At 34.8% G+C, this 18,499-nt stretch overlaps 5 protein-coding genes across 8 annotated transcripts in view; 3 read left to right on the top strand and 2 right to left on the bottom strand.

Moving 5' to 3' along the window:
- The window catches only part of Ec (ubiquitin specific peptidase echinus), a 54,823-nt gene extending 50,023 nt beyond the window's left edge, over positions 1–4,800 (top strand). For both annotated transcript variants that reach the window (XM_070671069.1, XM_070671070.1), the window contains one exon: positions 42–4,800. In XM_070671069.1, coding sequence (XP_070527170.1) covers positions 42–3,784 — 3,743 coding nt within the window. In that variant the 3' untranslated portion in view covers positions 3,785–4,800. The remainder of the gene's footprint in view (positions 1–41) is intronic.
- On the bottom strand, positions 4,711–8,871 carry LOC139111046 (lipase 3-like). Of its 2 annotated transcripts, none has more exons than XM_070671088.1 (9): positions 8,708–8,871; positions 7,318–7,623; positions 7,046–7,244; positions 6,293–6,407; positions 5,969–6,212; positions 5,746–5,904; positions 5,524–5,608; positions 5,144–5,286; positions 4,711–5,070 (listed from the first exon to the last, which is right to left on the bottom strand). In XM_070671088.1, exons 2-9 carry the CDS (start codon positions 7,513–7,515, stop codon positions 4,915–4,917), a joined length of 1,299 nt encoding a protein of 432 aa, XP_070527189.1. In that variant the 5' UTR covers positions 7,516–7,623; positions 8,708–8,871; the 3' UTR covers positions 4,711–4,914. The 2 variants fall into 2 exon arrangements, with proteins under 2 accessions (XP_070527189.1, XP_070527190.1); XM_070671089.1 differs by lacking the exon at positions 8,708–8,871 and adding an exon at positions 8,066–8,489.
- An 804-nt stretch (positions 8,872–9,675) lies between these two features.
- On the top strand, positions 9,676–13,793 carry LOC139111044 (pyruvate kinase-like). The gene is made up of 7 exons (XM_070671085.1): positions 9,676–9,768; positions 10,412–10,756; positions 10,843–11,029; positions 11,164–11,685; positions 11,843–12,181; positions 12,315–12,471; positions 13,347–13,793. The coding sequence occupies exons 2-7, from the start codon at positions 10,412–10,414 to the stop codon at positions 13,357–13,359; spliced, it is 1,563 nt and encodes a 520-aa protein (XP_070527186.1). The 5' UTR covers positions 9,676–9,768; the 3' UTR covers positions 13,360–13,793.
- Positions 13,794–13,891: 98 nt separating this feature from the next.
- LOC139111041 (uncharacterized protein MCAP_0864) lies at positions 13,892–16,590 on the bottom strand. 2 transcript variants are annotated; one of them, XM_070671083.1, is made up of 3 exons: positions 16,321–16,590; positions 14,420–16,181; positions 13,892–14,319 (listed from the first exon to the last, which is right to left on the bottom strand). In XM_070671083.1, exons 2-3 carry the CDS (start codon positions 16,157–16,159, stop codon positions 14,095–14,097), a joined length of 1,965 nt encoding a protein of 654 aa, XP_070527184.1. In that variant the 5' UTR covers positions 16,160–16,181; positions 16,321–16,590; the 3' UTR covers positions 13,892–14,094. The 2 variants fall into 2 exon arrangements, with proteins under 2 accessions (XP_070527184.1, XP_070527183.1); XM_070671082.1 differs by having other exon boundaries at positions 16,420–16,590.
- A 121-nt stretch (positions 16,591–16,711) lies between these two features.
- Cbc (crowded by cid) lies at positions 16,712–18,460 on the top strand. Its single transcript, XM_070671090.1, has 3 exons — positions 16,712–16,906; positions 16,987–18,044; positions 18,139–18,460. The coding sequence occupies exons 1-3, from the start codon at positions 16,808–16,810 to the stop codon at positions 18,248–18,250; spliced, it is 1,269 nt and encodes a 422-aa protein (XP_070527191.1). The 5' UTR covers positions 16,712–16,807; the 3' UTR covers positions 18,251–18,460.
- Positions 18,461–18,499: the final 39 nt, after the last annotated feature.

The raw sequence follows: 18,499 nt of genomic DNA, 5'->3' as shown, positions 1-18,499 counted from the left end.
ACTTATCGAATAAAAATATATATTTATTTTATTCTTTTTAGATGGAGCACCTGAAGGAAGGCACTCGCGTGAGAATAGTAAATCGAGTCAACATTCGAGGCAAAGCTCGCGAGATAAAGGTAATCATTCTCGACAAAATAGTCGAGAACTTCTCGTGAACGCGCCAACAACAGTAGATAAGCCCGCCACGAAGAGTATTGAGATTTACGCTACTTTGCCGAAAAAGAAAACTTTACGTAGCAAAGCGACAACGGTAAACGTTATTGAAGACGGAGAATACATGCTCAAAGATCGCCCAACGCAGAGAACTGGCTTATTCAGCCGTACAAAACGTTGCGAAGACGATAAAAAAGATAAGAAACGTGCGAGAAGCGAGGAAAGAAATAAGAACGTATCAAAGGATTTTTCAATAGCACCTTCGAGATTGTCGCCATCTCCAAAAGGAGTAAAGATTGAGAAGCCAAAAGAAAACGAAATCAATACAACTGTTGTCAGAAATACACAGCTCAATAATCCGGCTACGATCGAACAGAAGCAGGGTAAGAAGCAACACAAAATTCGCAGAAAATTACTTATGGGTGGATTAATTAAAAGAAAAAATAGAAGTATGCCAGATTTACGAGAAGGGCAAGACGGTCAGGCAAATGTGAATACGGAAGGATCGTCCGTCTTACTGAAACAATCGGTAGATGATTCCAGTGTTGGTCTAAAGGGCAGCGATTTAAATCAAACATTGAGCGGTTACTTATCGGAGGGACACCTGGAGTTTACGGGAAATCATGGATCTGGAAACACTAGCAATCCAAATCTTGAAAGAAGTCGCTTAATGAGAAAGAGCTTCCATGGTAGCGCCGGTAAAGTGTTGCATGTAGCGAAAGTACCTCCGCCCCCTCCGCTTAGAACCACTTCTCAACTTAGCAAGTCTAAGTGTTCGGGCGAAGTGCACAATGAGCAGCAGTCCGACAAAGCTGCATACCCGTTGCCGGATAATCGGTGTATACCCAATCCGCCGCAGGATCAAAATAATGTTTATTGGAACCACGTAAACTCGAGCAACTCGTGTAACGCTTCCAATAGGAACTCGGATTATGCCGATTATTCCTCGGAGTCGCATTCACTTCCATTTCTACCGTCTTATAATGAACAGAATACTAATATTTCTGCAGCGTGTCAAACAAATTACAATAATAAACCTAGAATTCAAGATGACGTAATACAATACGCTAACGGAGGTTCAATACTTTATGAGCCGACTTTCGTTGTCACTCGCGCGGATGTGCACAACGAACAAAGTCCTCCCAAACAACAATTTCAGCCAGATTCTTTACCACCTTATCCCGAAAGTGGTAACATATCTCACTCGCGACAACCGAGCGAAGACTTTCCGCCACCGCCGCCTTTTCCTTCAGTCAATTCGGTGTCACATTCGAGACAAGCCAGTGAAGATTTTCCGCCGCCGCCGCCACCGATCGACGAACCAGTGCATCAGGAAATTCAACAGCATCAAATTGCCGTTCCACCGCAGCAACATGCACAGCAATTCGAAACGCAACAAATCGGCAATTTGTTGTCACAATTGCAAAATAAAAAAGAACAGATTCTCACCGATGATTTAAATAAAGAAAAACGGGCGCAAGAGCACGAGGATGAGGAGAAATCTTCGAGCGAAACGTGGCTGAGAGAACTGCAAGCTAAACAGGCGGAAAGAAAAATGAAAAGACAAGGACCTTTAAATCAAGATATTCCGAAAATTCGAACACCGTCGGTGCCGACGATTTCTGGACCGACTATCGCTAGAAGAACCAGTGACTTAATGATGAATAATCTCGTGCAGAATTATGATCAAGGCCGTGACGTCACAGATTGCCCGAGAGTCGCATCTTCGGTGAAAGATATGGCTGCTAGATTTGAACAAATTAAACTGCAGCCGGTTTCGAAATCAGATGCAGAAGTAAAATCTCAAATAAAACAAAATGTAAATTGCGTTTCTCCAATGGTAATATCCTCGGGAAACGATGTATCTCAAGAAGCACCGATAGAAAATACAAAGTCGATTAAATCGCCTGAAAATATCGTCGCCTTTACCAGAATGGAAAATACAAATTCTCAACCTGTTTTGAACTCCAGTTTCGATTCGAGTTCCAGCCAAAATAGCTTTATCGCGATGATGCAACCAACCGAATCTGTTCAACAAAGCGATTTGAATGCCGCAATGTTATCTATGTCCTTGACGCTCCCGCACGAGAATGGTTTGCCTGTCGACAGTCCGGAAGACGACATCAGCGAAGTGGCGATGCAGAACACCATACAAAATACTACGATACTGCCAAGTGAGGAGGACATTGCTCCGCGAAAGATAAAACGGCGAATTGGAAAAAAGAAAAGCGTATCATTTTGCGATCAAGTAGTGCTCGTTGCGACAGCAGAAGACGATGAGAAAGATTCGTACATACCTAATCCTATTTTGGAGAGAGTTTTGCGTTCTGCGATGAATAAACCTGAAACTGCTCAAGTACTGCGAGAAATTCGAAGTCTTCAAGAAGCAGAAACGATTCGTGAAAATATCGCAGCAAAGTTTCAACAGCAAACTCTTCCTTTAAAAAGTGAAGCTGATAGCGTACCAGCGACGCCTTTCCAAGATCAATTGAGAAGCGTTAATCTAATTTCAGACACCGTTAAACCTACGTTTGGACGACAGAATTCAAACGATTCGATTGGATCGTTAACGGATAAAAAATCCTGCGGGCCTTGTGGAAACGAAGGAAAAGACGTGATTGACCGTCCTAGAGAAACTTATTCCGGTGGTATTCCCGTCAATACGTCGAAACCGACATCTTATTCGCCACAGTTACAACAGCAGATCAGATACACGCAGAATGGATATACCCCGCAATATGTGCAGCCGGTGTACCATCCGCAGACGCAAACGTCTCATCCACGAAATCAAATAATTCCATTATCGCAAGCGCAAAAGCCAGCTAGTCCTTATCCAACGCAAATGAATGGACAGTATATTCAAAATGGAATGCAGCAAGCAAAAATGTTACCTCAAAAAAACAGTTATGGGCCATATTATCAACAACAATTGCATAATCAATTAGAGCAACAGCATAATCAAATGAATAAGCAAGTGATTGTTCAGCCGCAGCAGAATACTCTTAATCAAAGAATTCCATCTCACAATGCCAGCCCGATAACTGTTCAACATTCGCAGCAACAATTTTATTCGTCTAATCAGTCGCCGAATCCTTATCAAAGCCAATACTCTCAAAGTTCCTATCAGGGTCATCCCTATCAAACTGTTCTTCCGCAGAATAGAGCGAGCCAATCAGTCCCCCAGTCTATCCATCAACCATCGCCTAACGCACTTATATCTTATCAGCAGCAACAGCAACAGAATGCGCAGGCAGCTGCTTATCAGCAGCGACATGAGAACTATCAACGACAACTGTCATCTCAGAAAATTGAGCAAAGCTCTATGGTCTCTAATCAAACATATCCTAAAACTCTGCAGAACGGTCAAATTCAACCGAACGTGAAATATCCGCCTTATCAACATCCTCCGCTTGCCAAACAGATGCACTTCGCTATGTCTACCGCGAAAGTCGTCCCGATGGTCTCGCAACCTCCGATGCAAACGCCAACAGGTATTGCGACTAACGTGAGGGCACTTGTAACACCCTGTAATCTTTGCCGAAAGAGAAATGTACTTGAGCCAACGCTGTATTGTACCGATTGCGATTTTTATATGTCGCGTTTTCGACCAACCAACAAAACTACTTGAGCTGTATTGCGTAAAGGCAGCCGGAAGAAAATGATTAGATCCGAAAATTTTAATATTTTTAACGCTAAAATTTAGATCTGATTCGATCCGTGCGACGCGTGCAGTTACAACACAGCATAGAGAGTTAAATAGTTTCTCATTTCCGATATGCGATTCAATAAATTTTTACCGTAGCGACTCAATAAATAAGATATAATATGAAATATATAGTCAATTAATAATCTTTTTCAGATGACGTATAAATATTATTTGTATTATTTTGTAAAAATTTTAGACGACTTTTGACTACAGACCCTTATTGTGCAGCTACTAGTTACATTCGTATATAATTGTATTTCATAGAGTATTATTTTCTATAAGTTGTATTATCGTTAGAAAAATTGTACTTAATCCTCTATTATATTAGGCGTATGTGCTTAATTAGATTATTATTGTTACATGCGCGAATTCTAACATGACATTAAATCATCCGCGAAACATTTGCATTTTATAAAACAGCTCACACGAATATATTTAATTTGCGGCGTTATTCATACCTCTGCAGTACACGTTTTTATTTGTATATAGGTAAATGTCGTAACATTTTTTTCTTAAGATTAGCATTCATTTCGTAAGTTATAACTGAGCGAACTACATCTTCCGTTTTTGTGTAATTGCATATTTTATTTTATTGCGGATACAAGAAGTTAGAATTGTGATACTAGCCATGCTACATAGATCTTATCTCGTTAAAATAGAGACCGTATCGCAAATTATAAAAAAAGAATTATGTACGAAAGAGGTAAAAACTTGATCTCTGATGAATGCGTGGAGTTTATTTTATGTTAATAATCTTTAAAGTTACGTTTTACGTATTAATTATGTATCGTGTTACATTATATTACTTTACTCATTTTTAAGTGCTAAATCAATGTACAAATGTTCGATTTTATACTTTTTGTATGAGTATTTTGTTTTAAAAATACTTTCCCTTTATTGTGACATTAAATAATCCTTTTCAGGTATTATACAGTTAACCTTTAATCTTTTTCTTAATCTGCACTAAATTATTAAAAAAATATATTTCATCTATTATGTACGTATATTTTATATGTATTTTAATTGATAATGCAACTAATGATTCAAACGTTTCAAGTATCAAATTTTTGAAGAACTTCTATTACACGATCATATAACAAGGTTTTTGCATCAGTGGCCCACAGAAAATCAAAATGAGTAAACAATTTATACGGTATTTCCTCCAGCAAAATAATATTCGGCAGACGGGTTGATGTTTCAAGAACATTCTAAAAAAAAAAGTAAAATATAATAAAATTAATAACTTAAGAAATATATCAATAATTAAAAAAAAAACTTTACCGGTTTTAAAGCAGCTAAGTCATTAGCACCATAAAATAAAACCAAAGGGGCGGTAACTTTTAAAAGATTATACGTTAAGGGTGTTGTTTGATTGTAATGCTTATAATTTTCGAAATATCCATAATCGTATGTTTGAAATTTCTCTGCAATCAATATTAATTATTTATAATACAAAATTGAGATAAAATAATATTTAAAAAAACTGTAAAAACCTTCGTTTTTATTTAGATAAATGTAGAGTATCGATTATGTGATCGTGAACAACGTGTTTAAATAAAAATTTATCACCAAAATAATATACCTTACTATTAAAAAAAATAATAAAAAATATATGAAATTAATTACAATTTATATTTTTTAAAACAGAAAAGGATACTCACGTGTAATAATATTTTGGTAATAATGATATACCGTTTGCAGAGAAGTGCCGGATGGATAATATGATAATATTTCCGGTAATGCTTTCTGTAACGAATAGCCTTATTAAAAACCATTTTGTCGTATATTACAATGTAAATACATTGACTTGCAATTCTTAATTCTTAAAAGCTAAAAATAAATATTATTAGTTAAATCGTACAAAATTAAAAAAATATATATACAGTGTTCATTTGTGCTGGACCAGATCCAGATAATATAAAGAAGATTGCAATGCAAACGGGTTGAGTAACAGCTTTATCTGAGCACAGTGTTCTTCCAACCGTAATGCTCCTTGCTGATAATGCGCCAAGCTCATATATTTCATTAGAATCTAGAAACTCCTAATAAACAAGTATAAAACATAGTTTTTATTTTGCTTAGAGCACGACTTTGATACCTCTTTACCTTAATCTTCGGCATTTTAGTACGAAAATGTTCCAGAAATACGGATACTTTTTTCCAAATGGCAACTGGAGCAAGAAGCATACCCAGCTTTATTTTTGCATTGTATTCGGGTTTCATAGATAATAATGCAAAGAAAAGAGTAGTGCCCATCGAGTGTCCGATGTAGATTAGAGTCTTTTGGTTTGTGTAACTGAGTACATAATCAATCATAGCTGGTAAATCTCTCGTTGCTACCTCGTGATAGCTAGACAATAGAAAATGAATATTCTTTATTATTTAAAATTAATTCTGAACGATATATAGTCTTATAACGTAGATTTTTACCTAAATTGCCAAAATTTGCTATTTCGCGGAGTTAGTTTCACATGTGATCTGCAATAAGCGTTTCCTCTAATGTTTCCAAGCCACACGTCATATCCCTTATCAGCCAATAAAAATGCTACAAAAAAAAAAAAAATGCATACTCCATTATCAGATTAACCTACTAACATTTAATAAATTTTAATAATAATTCAAATATTTTTCTTATCTTTTTAGAACATGTGTGTGCGCAAGTGTGTGTGTGTGAGAAAGAATAAAAAGACAGAGAGAAAGTGTACGTGTATGTGGTGGTTTTTTCTTTATTTTTTACCGGCTATCCTTGCTCTGTTTTTTTCTGTCATAAATAGCTGCCAAAACTTTCACCAGAGTTATTTTTCACAATGACTATTGTAATTGACTTAGATAAAATCGAGGTCACCATATTATATAATATGACATATAATTGTTATAAATTTTAATTTTATTTGAACAGAGTTAAATGTGCGCGTATATAATTTTTTTTTCCGATATTTAAATTTCGTTATTTCAAGTTATTTTAAGAACGCTCGACAACTAATGCAATTTTTTACGTCAATCTTTAATTCATCACTTTACACTCTCCAGAAATAAAACTGCTTACTCTTGTAACATTTTTTTTTTTTTATGAAGACCCGAAAAAGTTGTAGTATAAAAGTGAAGCCCAATAAGTTTTACTTATATCGCTTGCATAATAATAAAACAATTCTAAATCTAATGAATATGTATAGAGTAACTCACCAAGGTCTTTGCCAGCGCCAATCAACACCCAGCAATCAGATGTACATAATATGCCATGTTGTAAGAATACAACTTTCCTTCTCTGCCGACTATTAAATAAAGGACTTCCCGATATTCTGTGTATCACCAAGTTGTAACCATCTTCTGTTGTTACGTAATGCTCTTCGGCGGAGTAACCGTATTTTTCTACCAATCCAATCTGCAGGTAAAACATTAACAAAGTGAGTCGCCTTCATAAAAATAAAATTAAAAAGAAATTTTATTACACTTACAAAATCCAATGTAGTCACATTGTTCACTTCGGTCTTAACTTCATCTGGCTTTCTCACTCTTATTATTCCAGGATCCTTAGGAAATAAATAGTTGATTATTGCTTTCCGAGAAAATGCTATGTCACCCCAAAGATGGATTTTTGCTTCGAGCAATGCTGCAGCAAGCATAAGTACGAAGAAAACAAGTTTTATGTCCATTTTCTTTACCTCGTTATTTTTGCTATTTGTACATTATAATTAGTATTGACGATGTTATTTAATATAAACACTGTGATGTCCTACACTCGCTTGCATTTCACAAAAAACCTAGAAATACAATTAATTACTTATTTATTAAACCAACATTAACAGATAATAGTTTATTGCATAAAACTTTTATAATTTTTAATTCTTTGGATAATTATTATAAAATAAATTATTAATCTGAAAAAGTTTTAAAATATGTCAAAATTACTGAAATATTCGTTTTGATATGTTTTAATGACTCAATGAACATGTTAAACTATAATTAAACTGGATTTCTAATTCATTTCCTAATTGACGTTTGATTATGCGTGATTGCATAATTTTTAATGTGTCTAACAAGAATTCACGTGTATAAATTGAATGGAGAACGCATGAAAGTGAAATAGAGCCCCCCAGATTCTATATATATAAAAATTGCCAAATACTAGTTACTGCAATAAATTTAATTATATTAATTTTACTATTTGCTACAGTTTCAACTATTTCTATATATTTCTGTTACCTTACATCATTGCACTTATCAGCGTAATTTATTTGTAACACCTTACATTAAGTGTAATAAAAAAATTTACACCGACACATTTTAAACTATTTTAATCTCTAAAGAAATTATTTTATTTCTAATCGAAACTTTTCACACGTATTTTTTTAACGTTTGAAACTGGTTGGAGAGCGTTACACTCAGCGGATTAATCGTAACTCTAACTAAGAGGTCACAAGACGCAGACAACTATATATACAGAAAAGGTACAAGTCCGATTGCGATGGTATGCCAGCAAACTTTAACAAGTTCTCCGGGCCACATAAAATTTTATAATCCGTTAATAAATCAGTTCTTATAAAAAAAAAAACCAACCAAACTTGTTGGTGAATTTATCTGCATTATCAAACTGTTATAAAAAATTTAGTTAATTGAATTGTCTATTTATATAATCACACTTGTATCACGTTACAGCAACATTAAATCAACTCGAACCACCTATTTTCAAGTAACAAAAAAAAAGACTCAGATAACTAGATTTTTAATCTATATTTCTTAATCGTAACTTGATTAGGCGCGGCTGAAATTATAATGTAATCAAACAAGAATTTAGGCGAACTAATTGACTAGAAAGAGTATCATAGAATGATGAATGATACTCACCATTTTATTTGCTCCTTAAATTAACAATAAAAAACTAGAAATGCACAATTTTTTCAGCAATCAAATTTTCAACCAATAAACACGAACCGCATACCTTAAAATCTAGAGGCACTACCGACACATATGATAGATAAATAGGAACTGTGAGCAACGAAGCGCTGCGTTCGGACAAGAACCTATTTGCACATATGCAGAAACGTTGCAGGTTTTAGAACGGTTATTAAACGAATTCTCGAGACTCTATATACTTTATTTTCGTTTTTCAATCGACGGTTATTAAATAAAACCAGACGAACTTGTATTAATTATGTTAATCCTTTGAGCGTGGCAATAGCTGTCGATATAAATGTAAAAGAGGTAAATATGTAAAATCTATCGATATACTATATTCCCCATATTATATACAAAATATTAATTAATCAAAAATAATATTTAATTAAAAAAAAAAAGCCTATATGTGTATTGCTGTAATTACATTTATTTTCATCACTTATCTGCTAACGCGTCTATAAATATGCACAAATAACGATGTAACGTTTCATTATCAGTAGATTAATGCATGTTTAGGTCACGAGCAGATAAGCCTAAAACCACTATTAAGAGCACTCTTTAATTATTAAAAGATTGATTAAGATCTTTACTTTGATGAGCAGTTTAAATTCAATAAAATCTGATTACTCAAGATTAATAATTTTCAAATATTTTAATTGTTATTGTTATAATACAATTTTTCTTCATAAATAAGAAATCGTTTAATTTAAATAATTCGATAAAACATATATTACTATTTTTATTAATTTATTTTAATCTACGAATATGGCAATTGTAAAAAAATCCTACACATATAACAAGCAGAGTAATATTTCGTAATGTACTTCTTTCAAAATGTTCATTTGTAAATTCTTACATAAATGTGTGCAAGAAAGTATGACGCTAAATTATTATCACTACTTGATAGCTGATGGCATGTTAACATATAACGCAGTAGAGAGTGAGCACTCGCTTAAGCAACGTGATATAATCGTTTTCGTGATTAATCATTCTTTACGCCAGTTGGAATTGTAAGTAGTAAAATTAACATTAAAAACAAAGTTATTCGCCGTTTTTTTTCTCAGTTATTGCCAAGGTCAGTTTATACGTTCACTTTAATGTACAAAAAAAAATATTTTAATTAATTATTTATATAACTATTTAGATGCAATATAAACGTGTTGTATCGGTTTTGGTTAAAGATTTATAATTCAAAAGTTTACTTTTCTATATTAAATAATTAATTTAAGTCATATAAAATCAAAAGTATTAAGTAATATGACTCCACGGCTATTTTCTTTTCGTAACACAATCTTCCTGAAATAATCTTATCTATCTTTTACCTGCTATAGCATTCAATCTTTTCTTTTTCCTCTACATTGTTAGCTTTTTCAGATAAAAATAATCCTCGCGTAAAAAATTATGATGCATTTATTCATTAGGAATGATAAAAATATCTCCGTTAAAAAAATATAATTAATAGTAAATCTTATTAGATCAGATAAAATAATTGAAATACAATTTAAAGAATTATTAAATGTAACAAAACAAAATAAAATTAATAATTAAATTATAAATAAAAAATAATGCAATAAATAAAAAAAAAGTAAAGTATTTAAAAGCAGTGAGACTCACGAGATGATCTTTTCTCCTGACTTTATCTTTTTTTTCCAGATGGCTAGCAAATCGAGCATCCAACAGTTGTATGCCAAGAGCCAACTGGACCATATGTGTGCTCTGGATATCGATAGTCAAGTATCCTACGTTCGGTTGTCTGGCATCATTTGTACAATCGGTCCCGCGTCCAAATCTGTGGAAATTTTAGAAAAGATGATAGAGACAGGGATGAACATCGCTCGATTAAACTTCTCACACGGTTCCCACAAGTATCATGCCGAGACCATTGCTAATATCCGCCAAGCGCAAAAGAATTTGACTGCCCGCACCGGCACCAACATTTCTGTCGCTATCGCTCTCGACACTAAGGGTTCTGAAATTCGTACTGGTCTTCTCGAAGGCGTACGTGGCCCATACGCACATAAAATCCAAGAATTAAATTCAGTACAATATAGTACAGTATAATTAGAATTTAATTACTTCAACAGGGTGATTCGGCTGAGGTTGAACTGATCAAAGGTCGAACTTTTTTACTATCCACCGACAAGGCGTACATGGAGAAAGGAACCGCTCAAATCGTTTACGTTGATTACGAGAATATCTCGCAGGTGTTAAAGGTGGGAAACCGTGTGTTTGTAGACGACGGTTTGATCTCCCTAATTGTCTCCGCTGTTAGTGAGTATATTATTCGTGTACATTTCGCTCTTTAAATTCTGAGATTAGTTTTTATTCATAATATTAATAAAAAAAAAAAATAAAAATTATGATAACGATGGGAAATATTATAAAAGATGTTTTATAATACACAGGTCCAAAATTAATTTCGACGACTATTGAAAATGGAGGTAAATTAGGCTCTCGCAAAGGAGTAAACTTGCCAGGGGTGCCGATGGACCGTCCGGCGGTGTCGGAGAAGGACAGATCTGATCTACAGTTCGCTATCGAGCAGGAAATCGACATGATATTTGCGTCATTCACTAAAAACGCTAAAGCGTTGGCCGCGATCCGTGCCGTTCTCGGCGAGAAGGGGAAGAACATTAAAATCATATCGAAGATCGAGAACCAACAAGGAGTGGCAAATTTCGACGAGATTATCGATGCGTCCGACGGCATCATGGTAGAACGTGGTGATTTGGGAATAGAGATACCAGCGGAGAAGGTATTTCTGGCGCAGAAGTCTATGATCAGTAGATGCAATAAAATTGGCAAACCGGTGATTTGCGCCACGCAAATGCTGGAGTCCATGGTGGAGAAGCCGCGTGCCACGAGGGCGGAAATCACTGATGTTGCCAACGCCATTCTCGATGGTGCCGACTGCGTTATGTTGTCAGGTGATTTTATTTCCGTCTTTCACGATACTGAAATAATTAGAGATGTAGCAAAATAATATTTTCTAAAGATTTAAAATAAATACAGGAAAATGTACCTTTTTTTCCTTTTTTTTTTTAATTGAGCAGGCAATTATAATTCTTGTCTGGGTATTTGTAGGTGAAACGGCGAAAGGACAGTATCCCGTGGAGTGCGTTCGCACTATGGCAAACATTTGTAGAGAAGCGGAAGCCGCGATCTGGCAGACGCGGATCTTCCATGATCTGTCGAACAGAACTCTGCCGCCTATCGATGCTACACATGCCATTGCCATTGCTTCTGTAGAAGCGTCTATTAAATGTTTGGCCAGCGCAATCGTCGTCATTACAACGTCTGGTCAATCTGCACATTTAATTTCAAAGTACCGACCTCGCTGTCCAATTATTGCAGTCACCCGGTTTCAACAAGTTGCTCAGCAAGCACATCTGTACAGAGGAATATTACCGTTGTATTATGAAAGTACGATATCAATGAACAATTATTTAATTAATGTTTTAATTTTCTAGCGGCGTATTCTTCGGAAAATTAATTATTCTTTAACATATTCTATTACAAAGTATAAAGTGAGAGTATTATAATTTTTGTTGCACAGAGGCACCATTGACCGACTGGATGAAAGATGTAGACGTGCGAGTACAACATGGATTAAATTTTGGCAAAAAACGCGGCTTTGTCAAAACTGGGAGCTCCGTCGTAGTTGTGACGGGATGGAGGCAAGGCTCAGGCTTCACAAACACACTTCGTATCTTGTACGTAAAACAAGTTTATCAGTTTGTCTAAAAGAATTTTTGGTAATTTAAGGTAACACCGATGTGTTGCCGGTTCCTTGTGTCGTCCTCAATCTCGACATAGGAAACGCTACGATATTTACATACCCAAAGCGAGATCACTTTTGATTCTTCGATCGGTTCCCGTCGGCGGAATAAACGTAGCCAAGAACTTGCGACAAGCGGTGAATGAAACGGGCCGCGAAAAAAAAAACGTTTCTCGCGCACTTTAACTTCCTCAAGTTACTCAAAAATCACTTATTCGAAGCAGGATGAGAATCTCGGTCGCGACGAAACAGACGAGCGAGGTGCAGATTCCATACTCGTAATGGCGGTCACCGGAACCCTGAAGGAGGTTGCGAATAAAGCGGGTCGAAAATGTCGGTCGCGGCGGACTTTAGGCCGGATGCTCCGTGCGTTCCGCGATATAACTTTTTCTTTCCGAAGCACTTTTTCGAAGCACAAAACAACGAGTAGAATAGCAGGAATATAAAAAATAATCGTTCGTTCCCGTGTCGACGACGGTCGGCACTTATTCGTATACGACACTTCCTATCCGCGGTCGAAAATACGCGTAATTGCGGAGCAATTAAAAACACGTTATCGCGCCCGAGCCTCCGCAACTAAACTGAACTAAGCTGACCGTTACAGATTTTGGTCCTTACTGTCCTCAGAAAAAAAGAGACGAACGCGTAAGAAAATGAGACAGTCGATAAAGTCGATTGTCAACTGACCATTGTCTTTCTTGCGCGGAATTCTTGAAAGCGCCGAACTCGAGGCGTCTTCCTCTAAAACAAGAAAACACCAATTTTTAATACGAATTTTTTTTTAGACAAGAATAATATTCTTTTTTTCAGATCGGTCGATTAAACTTGCTCTGAATAGCAATAAAAGGATTGAGGTAGTGATGGGAGTCCAATATCAAATTATAAGTTTTATTTTTTTAGTTATATTGCTAACGTAATTATAATTTTCACAATCTTTTAATAATTACAATATCTTGTGTAATACATTTCAAAATATATAAGCGTTTAGCAGCAAGCAGAATAAGCAAACGATAATTTTTACGTCTATTGACGTTAATTAATCCGACTTAGAAATTAATAAAAAATTACAATGAAAAAAATGCTTTATTATATACATGTTAAAAGTAATCTCTAATATACTCTTAAGTATCGTATAATATAATTATATTACGATAAGGCTATAACTATTACTTGCTGCCTATCCTAGTATATGTATTTCTATTAGTATGCAATCGTGCATCTATCCCTGCTTCAAATATAGAAGAACATAGAACACTATTTTTCCTAAAGATGAGTTTTTTAAATAAAGTTTTAATAAAACTAAAATACATATTTGCTTTTCTCTAGTTTTTAAATTTAAATCATTTTAGTTAATTAACTTGATTTTAAATCAAACATATTGCATGAAAAAGACCTCAAAGCTAAAGTATATAAAGATGAGATGTACAGTTAATCATCGTCGTCATAAATAGTTCCGAATATATATTAAAAGGAAAAACTGCAAATTAATTTGTAGTTTTGAACTTTTTCAGGTCTTTTAGAATATTAAAGTATTCGCAACAATAAGTTATCTTCTATATTACTCAACTACCAAATCATATTCATCGATTTCTTGGAACGTAGTATTAACCGTTTTTATCCATTCATTTACTCTTTGTTCTTGTTCTCTTTCTGTCTTTGTGGGTTTCTTTTTCTTCGTACGTTTCGTACGATTTTCAATTTCTTCGACGTCATCTTCCTTTTCGCTAGCGTCGGAAAAATCAAATTTCACAACACGTTTCCTCTTGTATGAATGCCGGGGTGGCTACAAAATTGAAAATAAATATAAGTAATACAACGTTATAAATATTTTACGTATTATACATGTGTAAAAATATATAACGTTACGTTTATGATATACATACATTTGAAAAATGTGAGGGTTCTAAATCCATAAATAAGGGAGCGCAATTTTCATTGATATTTGATAATCTCTCGGTCTCGGACATAATATCAAATGTGTCAGAAAAATTCAGAAAGTCTGTAAGCTGATTATTCTTTTGATCTAATTTATTATCTTTAGTGTGTATTTCATCTTCGTCAATCTTTTTTTCGTCAACCTTTTTTTCGTCAACATTCGGTCTCCGTAAAAAATTCTTTATTTCTCCCAAGGATACTCTAACAGGTGCAGGTATCGCTTGTTTTTCCACAGCCTGATTTTTTAAAAGTAATTTTTTCTTTTTCTTGTGAAGACCAATCTTTTTTGCTTTTTTTTCTTTACCTTTTCGACTTATATTTTCCTTATTCATTTCAACATTTTCTTTATCTACTTCCATATTTTCTTTATCCACTTCCATGAAAACATTATCCACTTCCATATTTTCTTTATCCATCTCCACGTTTTCTTTATCCATTTTTACATTGTTTTTATTCATTTCATTGTTCTCTTTATTCACCTCTACGGTCTTTTTATTCACTTCCTTCTTTTCTTTATGTGTTTCAAAATTCCTATATGGTGTACTCTGAATAAAATGTTTAGTTTGAGAAAACATTAAATGCGATGGCCGCCAGGGACTTCCAATATAGATGGTATCCGATATCTTCTGGATGGGAGACAACGTTTTTGTCATTGAACATTTTAACGTGCTGTTGTGTTCCTTTAATGCGATTTTATTATCAAATATATTTTTCGGCCGAAAGGGCAACAAGCCTTCGGTGTTATTAGGTGGTGATTTAGTAACTACAATATTATTTGCATTTTCAACAGATATAATTCTTGGTTTGCTTGTATCTTTCTTTTTTACTTGTTCTACAAATGATGTATTAGGTAAAGTTGTTTGTTCTGTAAGTTGAACATTTGTCTCTGCTCTTGATGTTTCTGAATTTATTCCTGTATTTTCTGGTGACTTTTTTGTGGCAGGAATATCTTTAATTACTTTTAATAATTTATCATCTCTTTTTATATTTTTATTTACTGGTTTTTTTACTATTGGAATATCTGTACCTATTTTTGATGTCTTTGTTTTATCCACATTATCTTTTCTTGTCAATTCTACATCTACTGCAACTTCAAAAGGTAAACTATTTTGTACAATGTCCATAGAAATATTCTCATTGGACTTAAGATTATGTACTTTGTCAATTAATTTTGGTTGCTCAACAACTTTCTTACGTGTTATTTTTCTTTTCCCTTTATTAGCAATTTTTTTCCTTGACTTCTTTTTTATAAATTTCTCCCTTGTGTCATTTAAATCAAACTTAAAGTCATATACATCATTTTTATCTTCTGAGGATTTTTCAGGAGAGGTTATGGTTTTATATACAGGCACCTTATCTTTCTCAGTTAGCTTTTTCAATACCACCTTACTGTTCTGTTGCTTTGGTGAAATGTATTGCTGCAGTAACCTTGAATCATCGCAGTAATTTTTTCTATTTTTACGTAAACGTAAACGAGTCGCTATCGCTGGACTTTTCAGAGATACATTCTTCTTTGTCACCTGTAAACTCTTGTTATTTATACTAATATTTGTCTTCTTTGAATTTTTTTTGACAGCAGTGATAACTTTTTTAGGTTTGAGTGTTCTCTCGGGCAAAGTTTTCACCGGTGGTTTACGAGAACTTTGACGAGTGATTCGTTTGAATTCTGTACCTGTAGTCGTTGCCATGACGCTATGGTACCTTCCAAATCTGTAACAAATTTAACATGCATAAATTATTTACCGCTTAAACCAGAATTCTAGATCAGGTTTTCCCAAAATAATTACTTAATAAATGTTAAAGGGAGACAGAATCTGCGAGAAATGACTTGTGTGCCGTGTAAACTTACCTCAGTCACAACAAGCGGGAAACGTTACAAACAGTCGAATCTGTACGATCGCAGATTCTTATTAAACATGTGATGTATTAGCTATTGTACTAAACTTACGCAATAAACGGCAATGCGAAGTCACACAAATCCACATCACACGCTCGTTTCTCGCACGAAAACTGCAAACTTTTAACCACAACAGCTTCCTTGTTACTGCACTTACAACAACTTACAGCAGTTACAACACGAATCTAGACCATTCTGACGTGAGAACGATAAAATGGCGACGTAACAGCTGCCAACTGACGATAATAACATCAACGCGAGTTTTCTGCAGTGAAAACTTCTCTCTGGTTCTGTTCGTCAAAGCAGGCGTACCAATACTTGACGTATAAATATTATGGAATACAAGTTAGTCGGAGCAAGCTCACACACCGTCGTTGAGGTAGCAAAATTTATGTAATTACATTTTTTTTTCTTATAATTAATTTGAAATAATTGAGAAATGGCCGACGAAAAATCTGTAGTACAAGAGTTTAAGCTGGACCCGGATTGCGAGTTGAGATTCGAGGTTGAAAGCAAAAATGAAAAAGTTACACTCGAGGTAATATATTTCTTAAAATTTTTCTTCATGGTTAACTTACTTATTTCATTAATAAATAATACAAAATTTGCCTATTGCAGTTAAAGAATGGCCTGGCCGAAGTTTTCGGTACAGAATTGGTAAAAGGAAAAAAGTATGAGTTTACTGCTGGTGCAAAAGTTGCAATTTATACTTGGCAAGGTTGTACTGTCGAATTAGTTGGAAAGACAGACGTCAGTTATGTAGCGAAAGAAACGCCTATGGGTCTATATTTGAATTGCCATGCAGCAATGGAGAGAATGCGAGAGACAGCTGAAAAGGATGACACCAGAGGCCCAATAACAATGGTTGTAGGTCCTTGCGATGTAGGGAAGTCTACACTTTGTAGAATATTACTGAATTATGCTGTTAGAATGGGCAGAAGACCTATTTTCGTTGATCTCGACGTTGGTCAAGGACACATAGCGATTCCTGGCACAGTGGGTGCCTTATTAGTAGAAAGACCATCCAACATAGTAGAAGGTTTTAGCCAGCAGGCTCCATTAGTCTTCCATTTCGGACATAAAACGCCACAAGCTAATGTAACGTTATATAATTTACTTGTAACGCGTTTAGCAGAAGTTTGTTCGGATAGGTTGCAAGCTAATAAAAAGGCTAAAGCATCTGGAATTGTCATAAATACATGTGGCTGGGTTAAAGGAGATGGTTATAAATTACTCACTCATGCTGCACAGGCGTTCGAAGTCGATGCGATTCTGGTATTGGATCAAGAGAGACTTTATAATGAATTGGTGAGAGATATGCCGGACTTTGTAAAGGTGGTCTTTCTGCCAAAAAGCGGCGGAGTCGTCGAGAGGAGTCAAGCGCAGAGAATCGAGGCGAGGGATCAAGGTGTTAGAGAATATTTCTATGGCTGTCGGACCCCGTTGTATCCACATAGTTTCGAAGTAAAATGGAGCGAAGCGCGATTATATAAAATCGGAGCACCTGTTTTACCGGCGTCTTGTATGCCGCTGGGTATGAAGGCCGAGGACAATTTAACGAAATTAGTGGCTGTTACACCGGGCCCCAATTTATTACATCATTTGCTGTCCGTTTCATTTGCCGATTCCCCCGAGGATGACGTTGTACAGACTAACGTAGCCGGGTTCGTCTGTGTGTGAGTATAGAATATTCAAATAAACGTCATTAATTTTTTTTTTTTTTTTTTTTTTTTTTTAATTAATTAATTAATTAATATTTTATATTTACAGGACTAATGTGGACGTCGAGAGGCAGACATTCACAGTACTTAGCCCGCAACCTAGACCATTACCGAATACAGTACTATTATTGTCAGATATACAATTTATGGATAGCCACTAGATATATTTTCTAATCGAATTAAATTTCTACCTGTGTAAAGCTACAAATTTAAGGTATAAAAATAAATCATGTAATATTTTATATAATACATATATACATATATTTATAATTACAATATTAAATCCGAACAAGAATTAAAAAATTATAAGACCAGTAAATTATTATGTAATTCTCATTTATATAACAATATATTTCTACTGAAATTTTCAATCGTCTGACTATATGATGGCCCGTTGACTCGTACTATTG

This window comes from Cardiocondyla obscurior, linkage group LG22, assembly GCF_019399895.1.
Source record: "Cardiocondyla obscurior isolate alpha-2009 linkage group LG22, Cobs3.1, whole genome shotgun sequence".
Classification (NCBI taxonomy): Eukaryota; Metazoa; Arthropoda; class Insecta; order Hymenoptera; family Formicidae; genus Cardiocondyla; species Cardiocondyla obscurior.
The sequence above is the reverse complement of the archived record's forward strand: the minus strand, read 5'-3'. Positions and strand labels throughout refer to the sequence as shown.

Excerpts from the sequence above, each read along its gene's own strand:
- Cbc (XM_070671090.1), top strand. The coding sequence starts at position 16,808 with ATGGCCGACGAAAAATCTGTAGTACAAGAGTTTAAGCTGGACCCGGAT. Across the intron at positions 16,907-16,986 it reads ATGAAAAAGTTACACTCGAG|TTAAAGAATGGCCTGGCCGA; the intron begins GTAATATATTTC and ends TGCCTATTGCAG. Across the intron at positions 18,045-18,138 it reads GTAGCCGGGTTCGTCTGTGT|GACTAATGTGGACGTCGAGA; the intron begins GTGAGTATAGAA and ends TTATATTTACAG.
- LOC139111046 (XM_070671088.1), bottom strand. The coding sequence starts at position 7,515 with ATGGACATAAAACTTGTTTTCTTCGTACTTATGCTTGCTGCAGCATTG. Across the intron at positions 6,408-7,045 it reads TGGCGCTGGCAAAGACCTTG|CATTTTTATTGGCTGATAAG; the intron begins GTGAGTTACTCT and ends TTTTTTTTGTAG. Across the intron at positions 5,071-5,143 it reads ACTTAGCTGCTTTAAAACCG|AATGTTCTTGAAACATCAAC; the intron begins GTAAAGTTTTTT and ends TTTTTTTTTTAG.
- LOC139111044 (XM_070671085.1), top strand. The coding sequence starts at position 10,412 with ATGGCTAGCAAATCGAGCATCCAACAGTTGTATGCCAAGAGCCAACTG. Across the intron at positions 10,757-10,842 it reads GTACTGGTCTTCTCGAAGGC|GGTGATTCGGCTGAGGTTGA; the intron begins GTACGTGGCCCA and ends TTACTTCAACAG. Across the intron at positions 12,182-12,314 it reads ATTACCGTTGTATTATGAAA|AGGCACCATTGACCGACTGG; the intron begins GTACGATATCAA and ends TTTGTTGCACAG.
- LOC139111041 (XM_070671083.1), bottom strand. The coding sequence starts at position 16,159 with ATGGCAACGACTACAGGTACAGAATTCAAACGAATCACTCGTCAAAGT. Across the intron at positions 14,320-14,419 it reads AACCCTCACATTTTTCAAAT|CCACCCCGGCATTCATACAA; the intron begins GTATGTATATCA and ends TCAATTTTGTAG.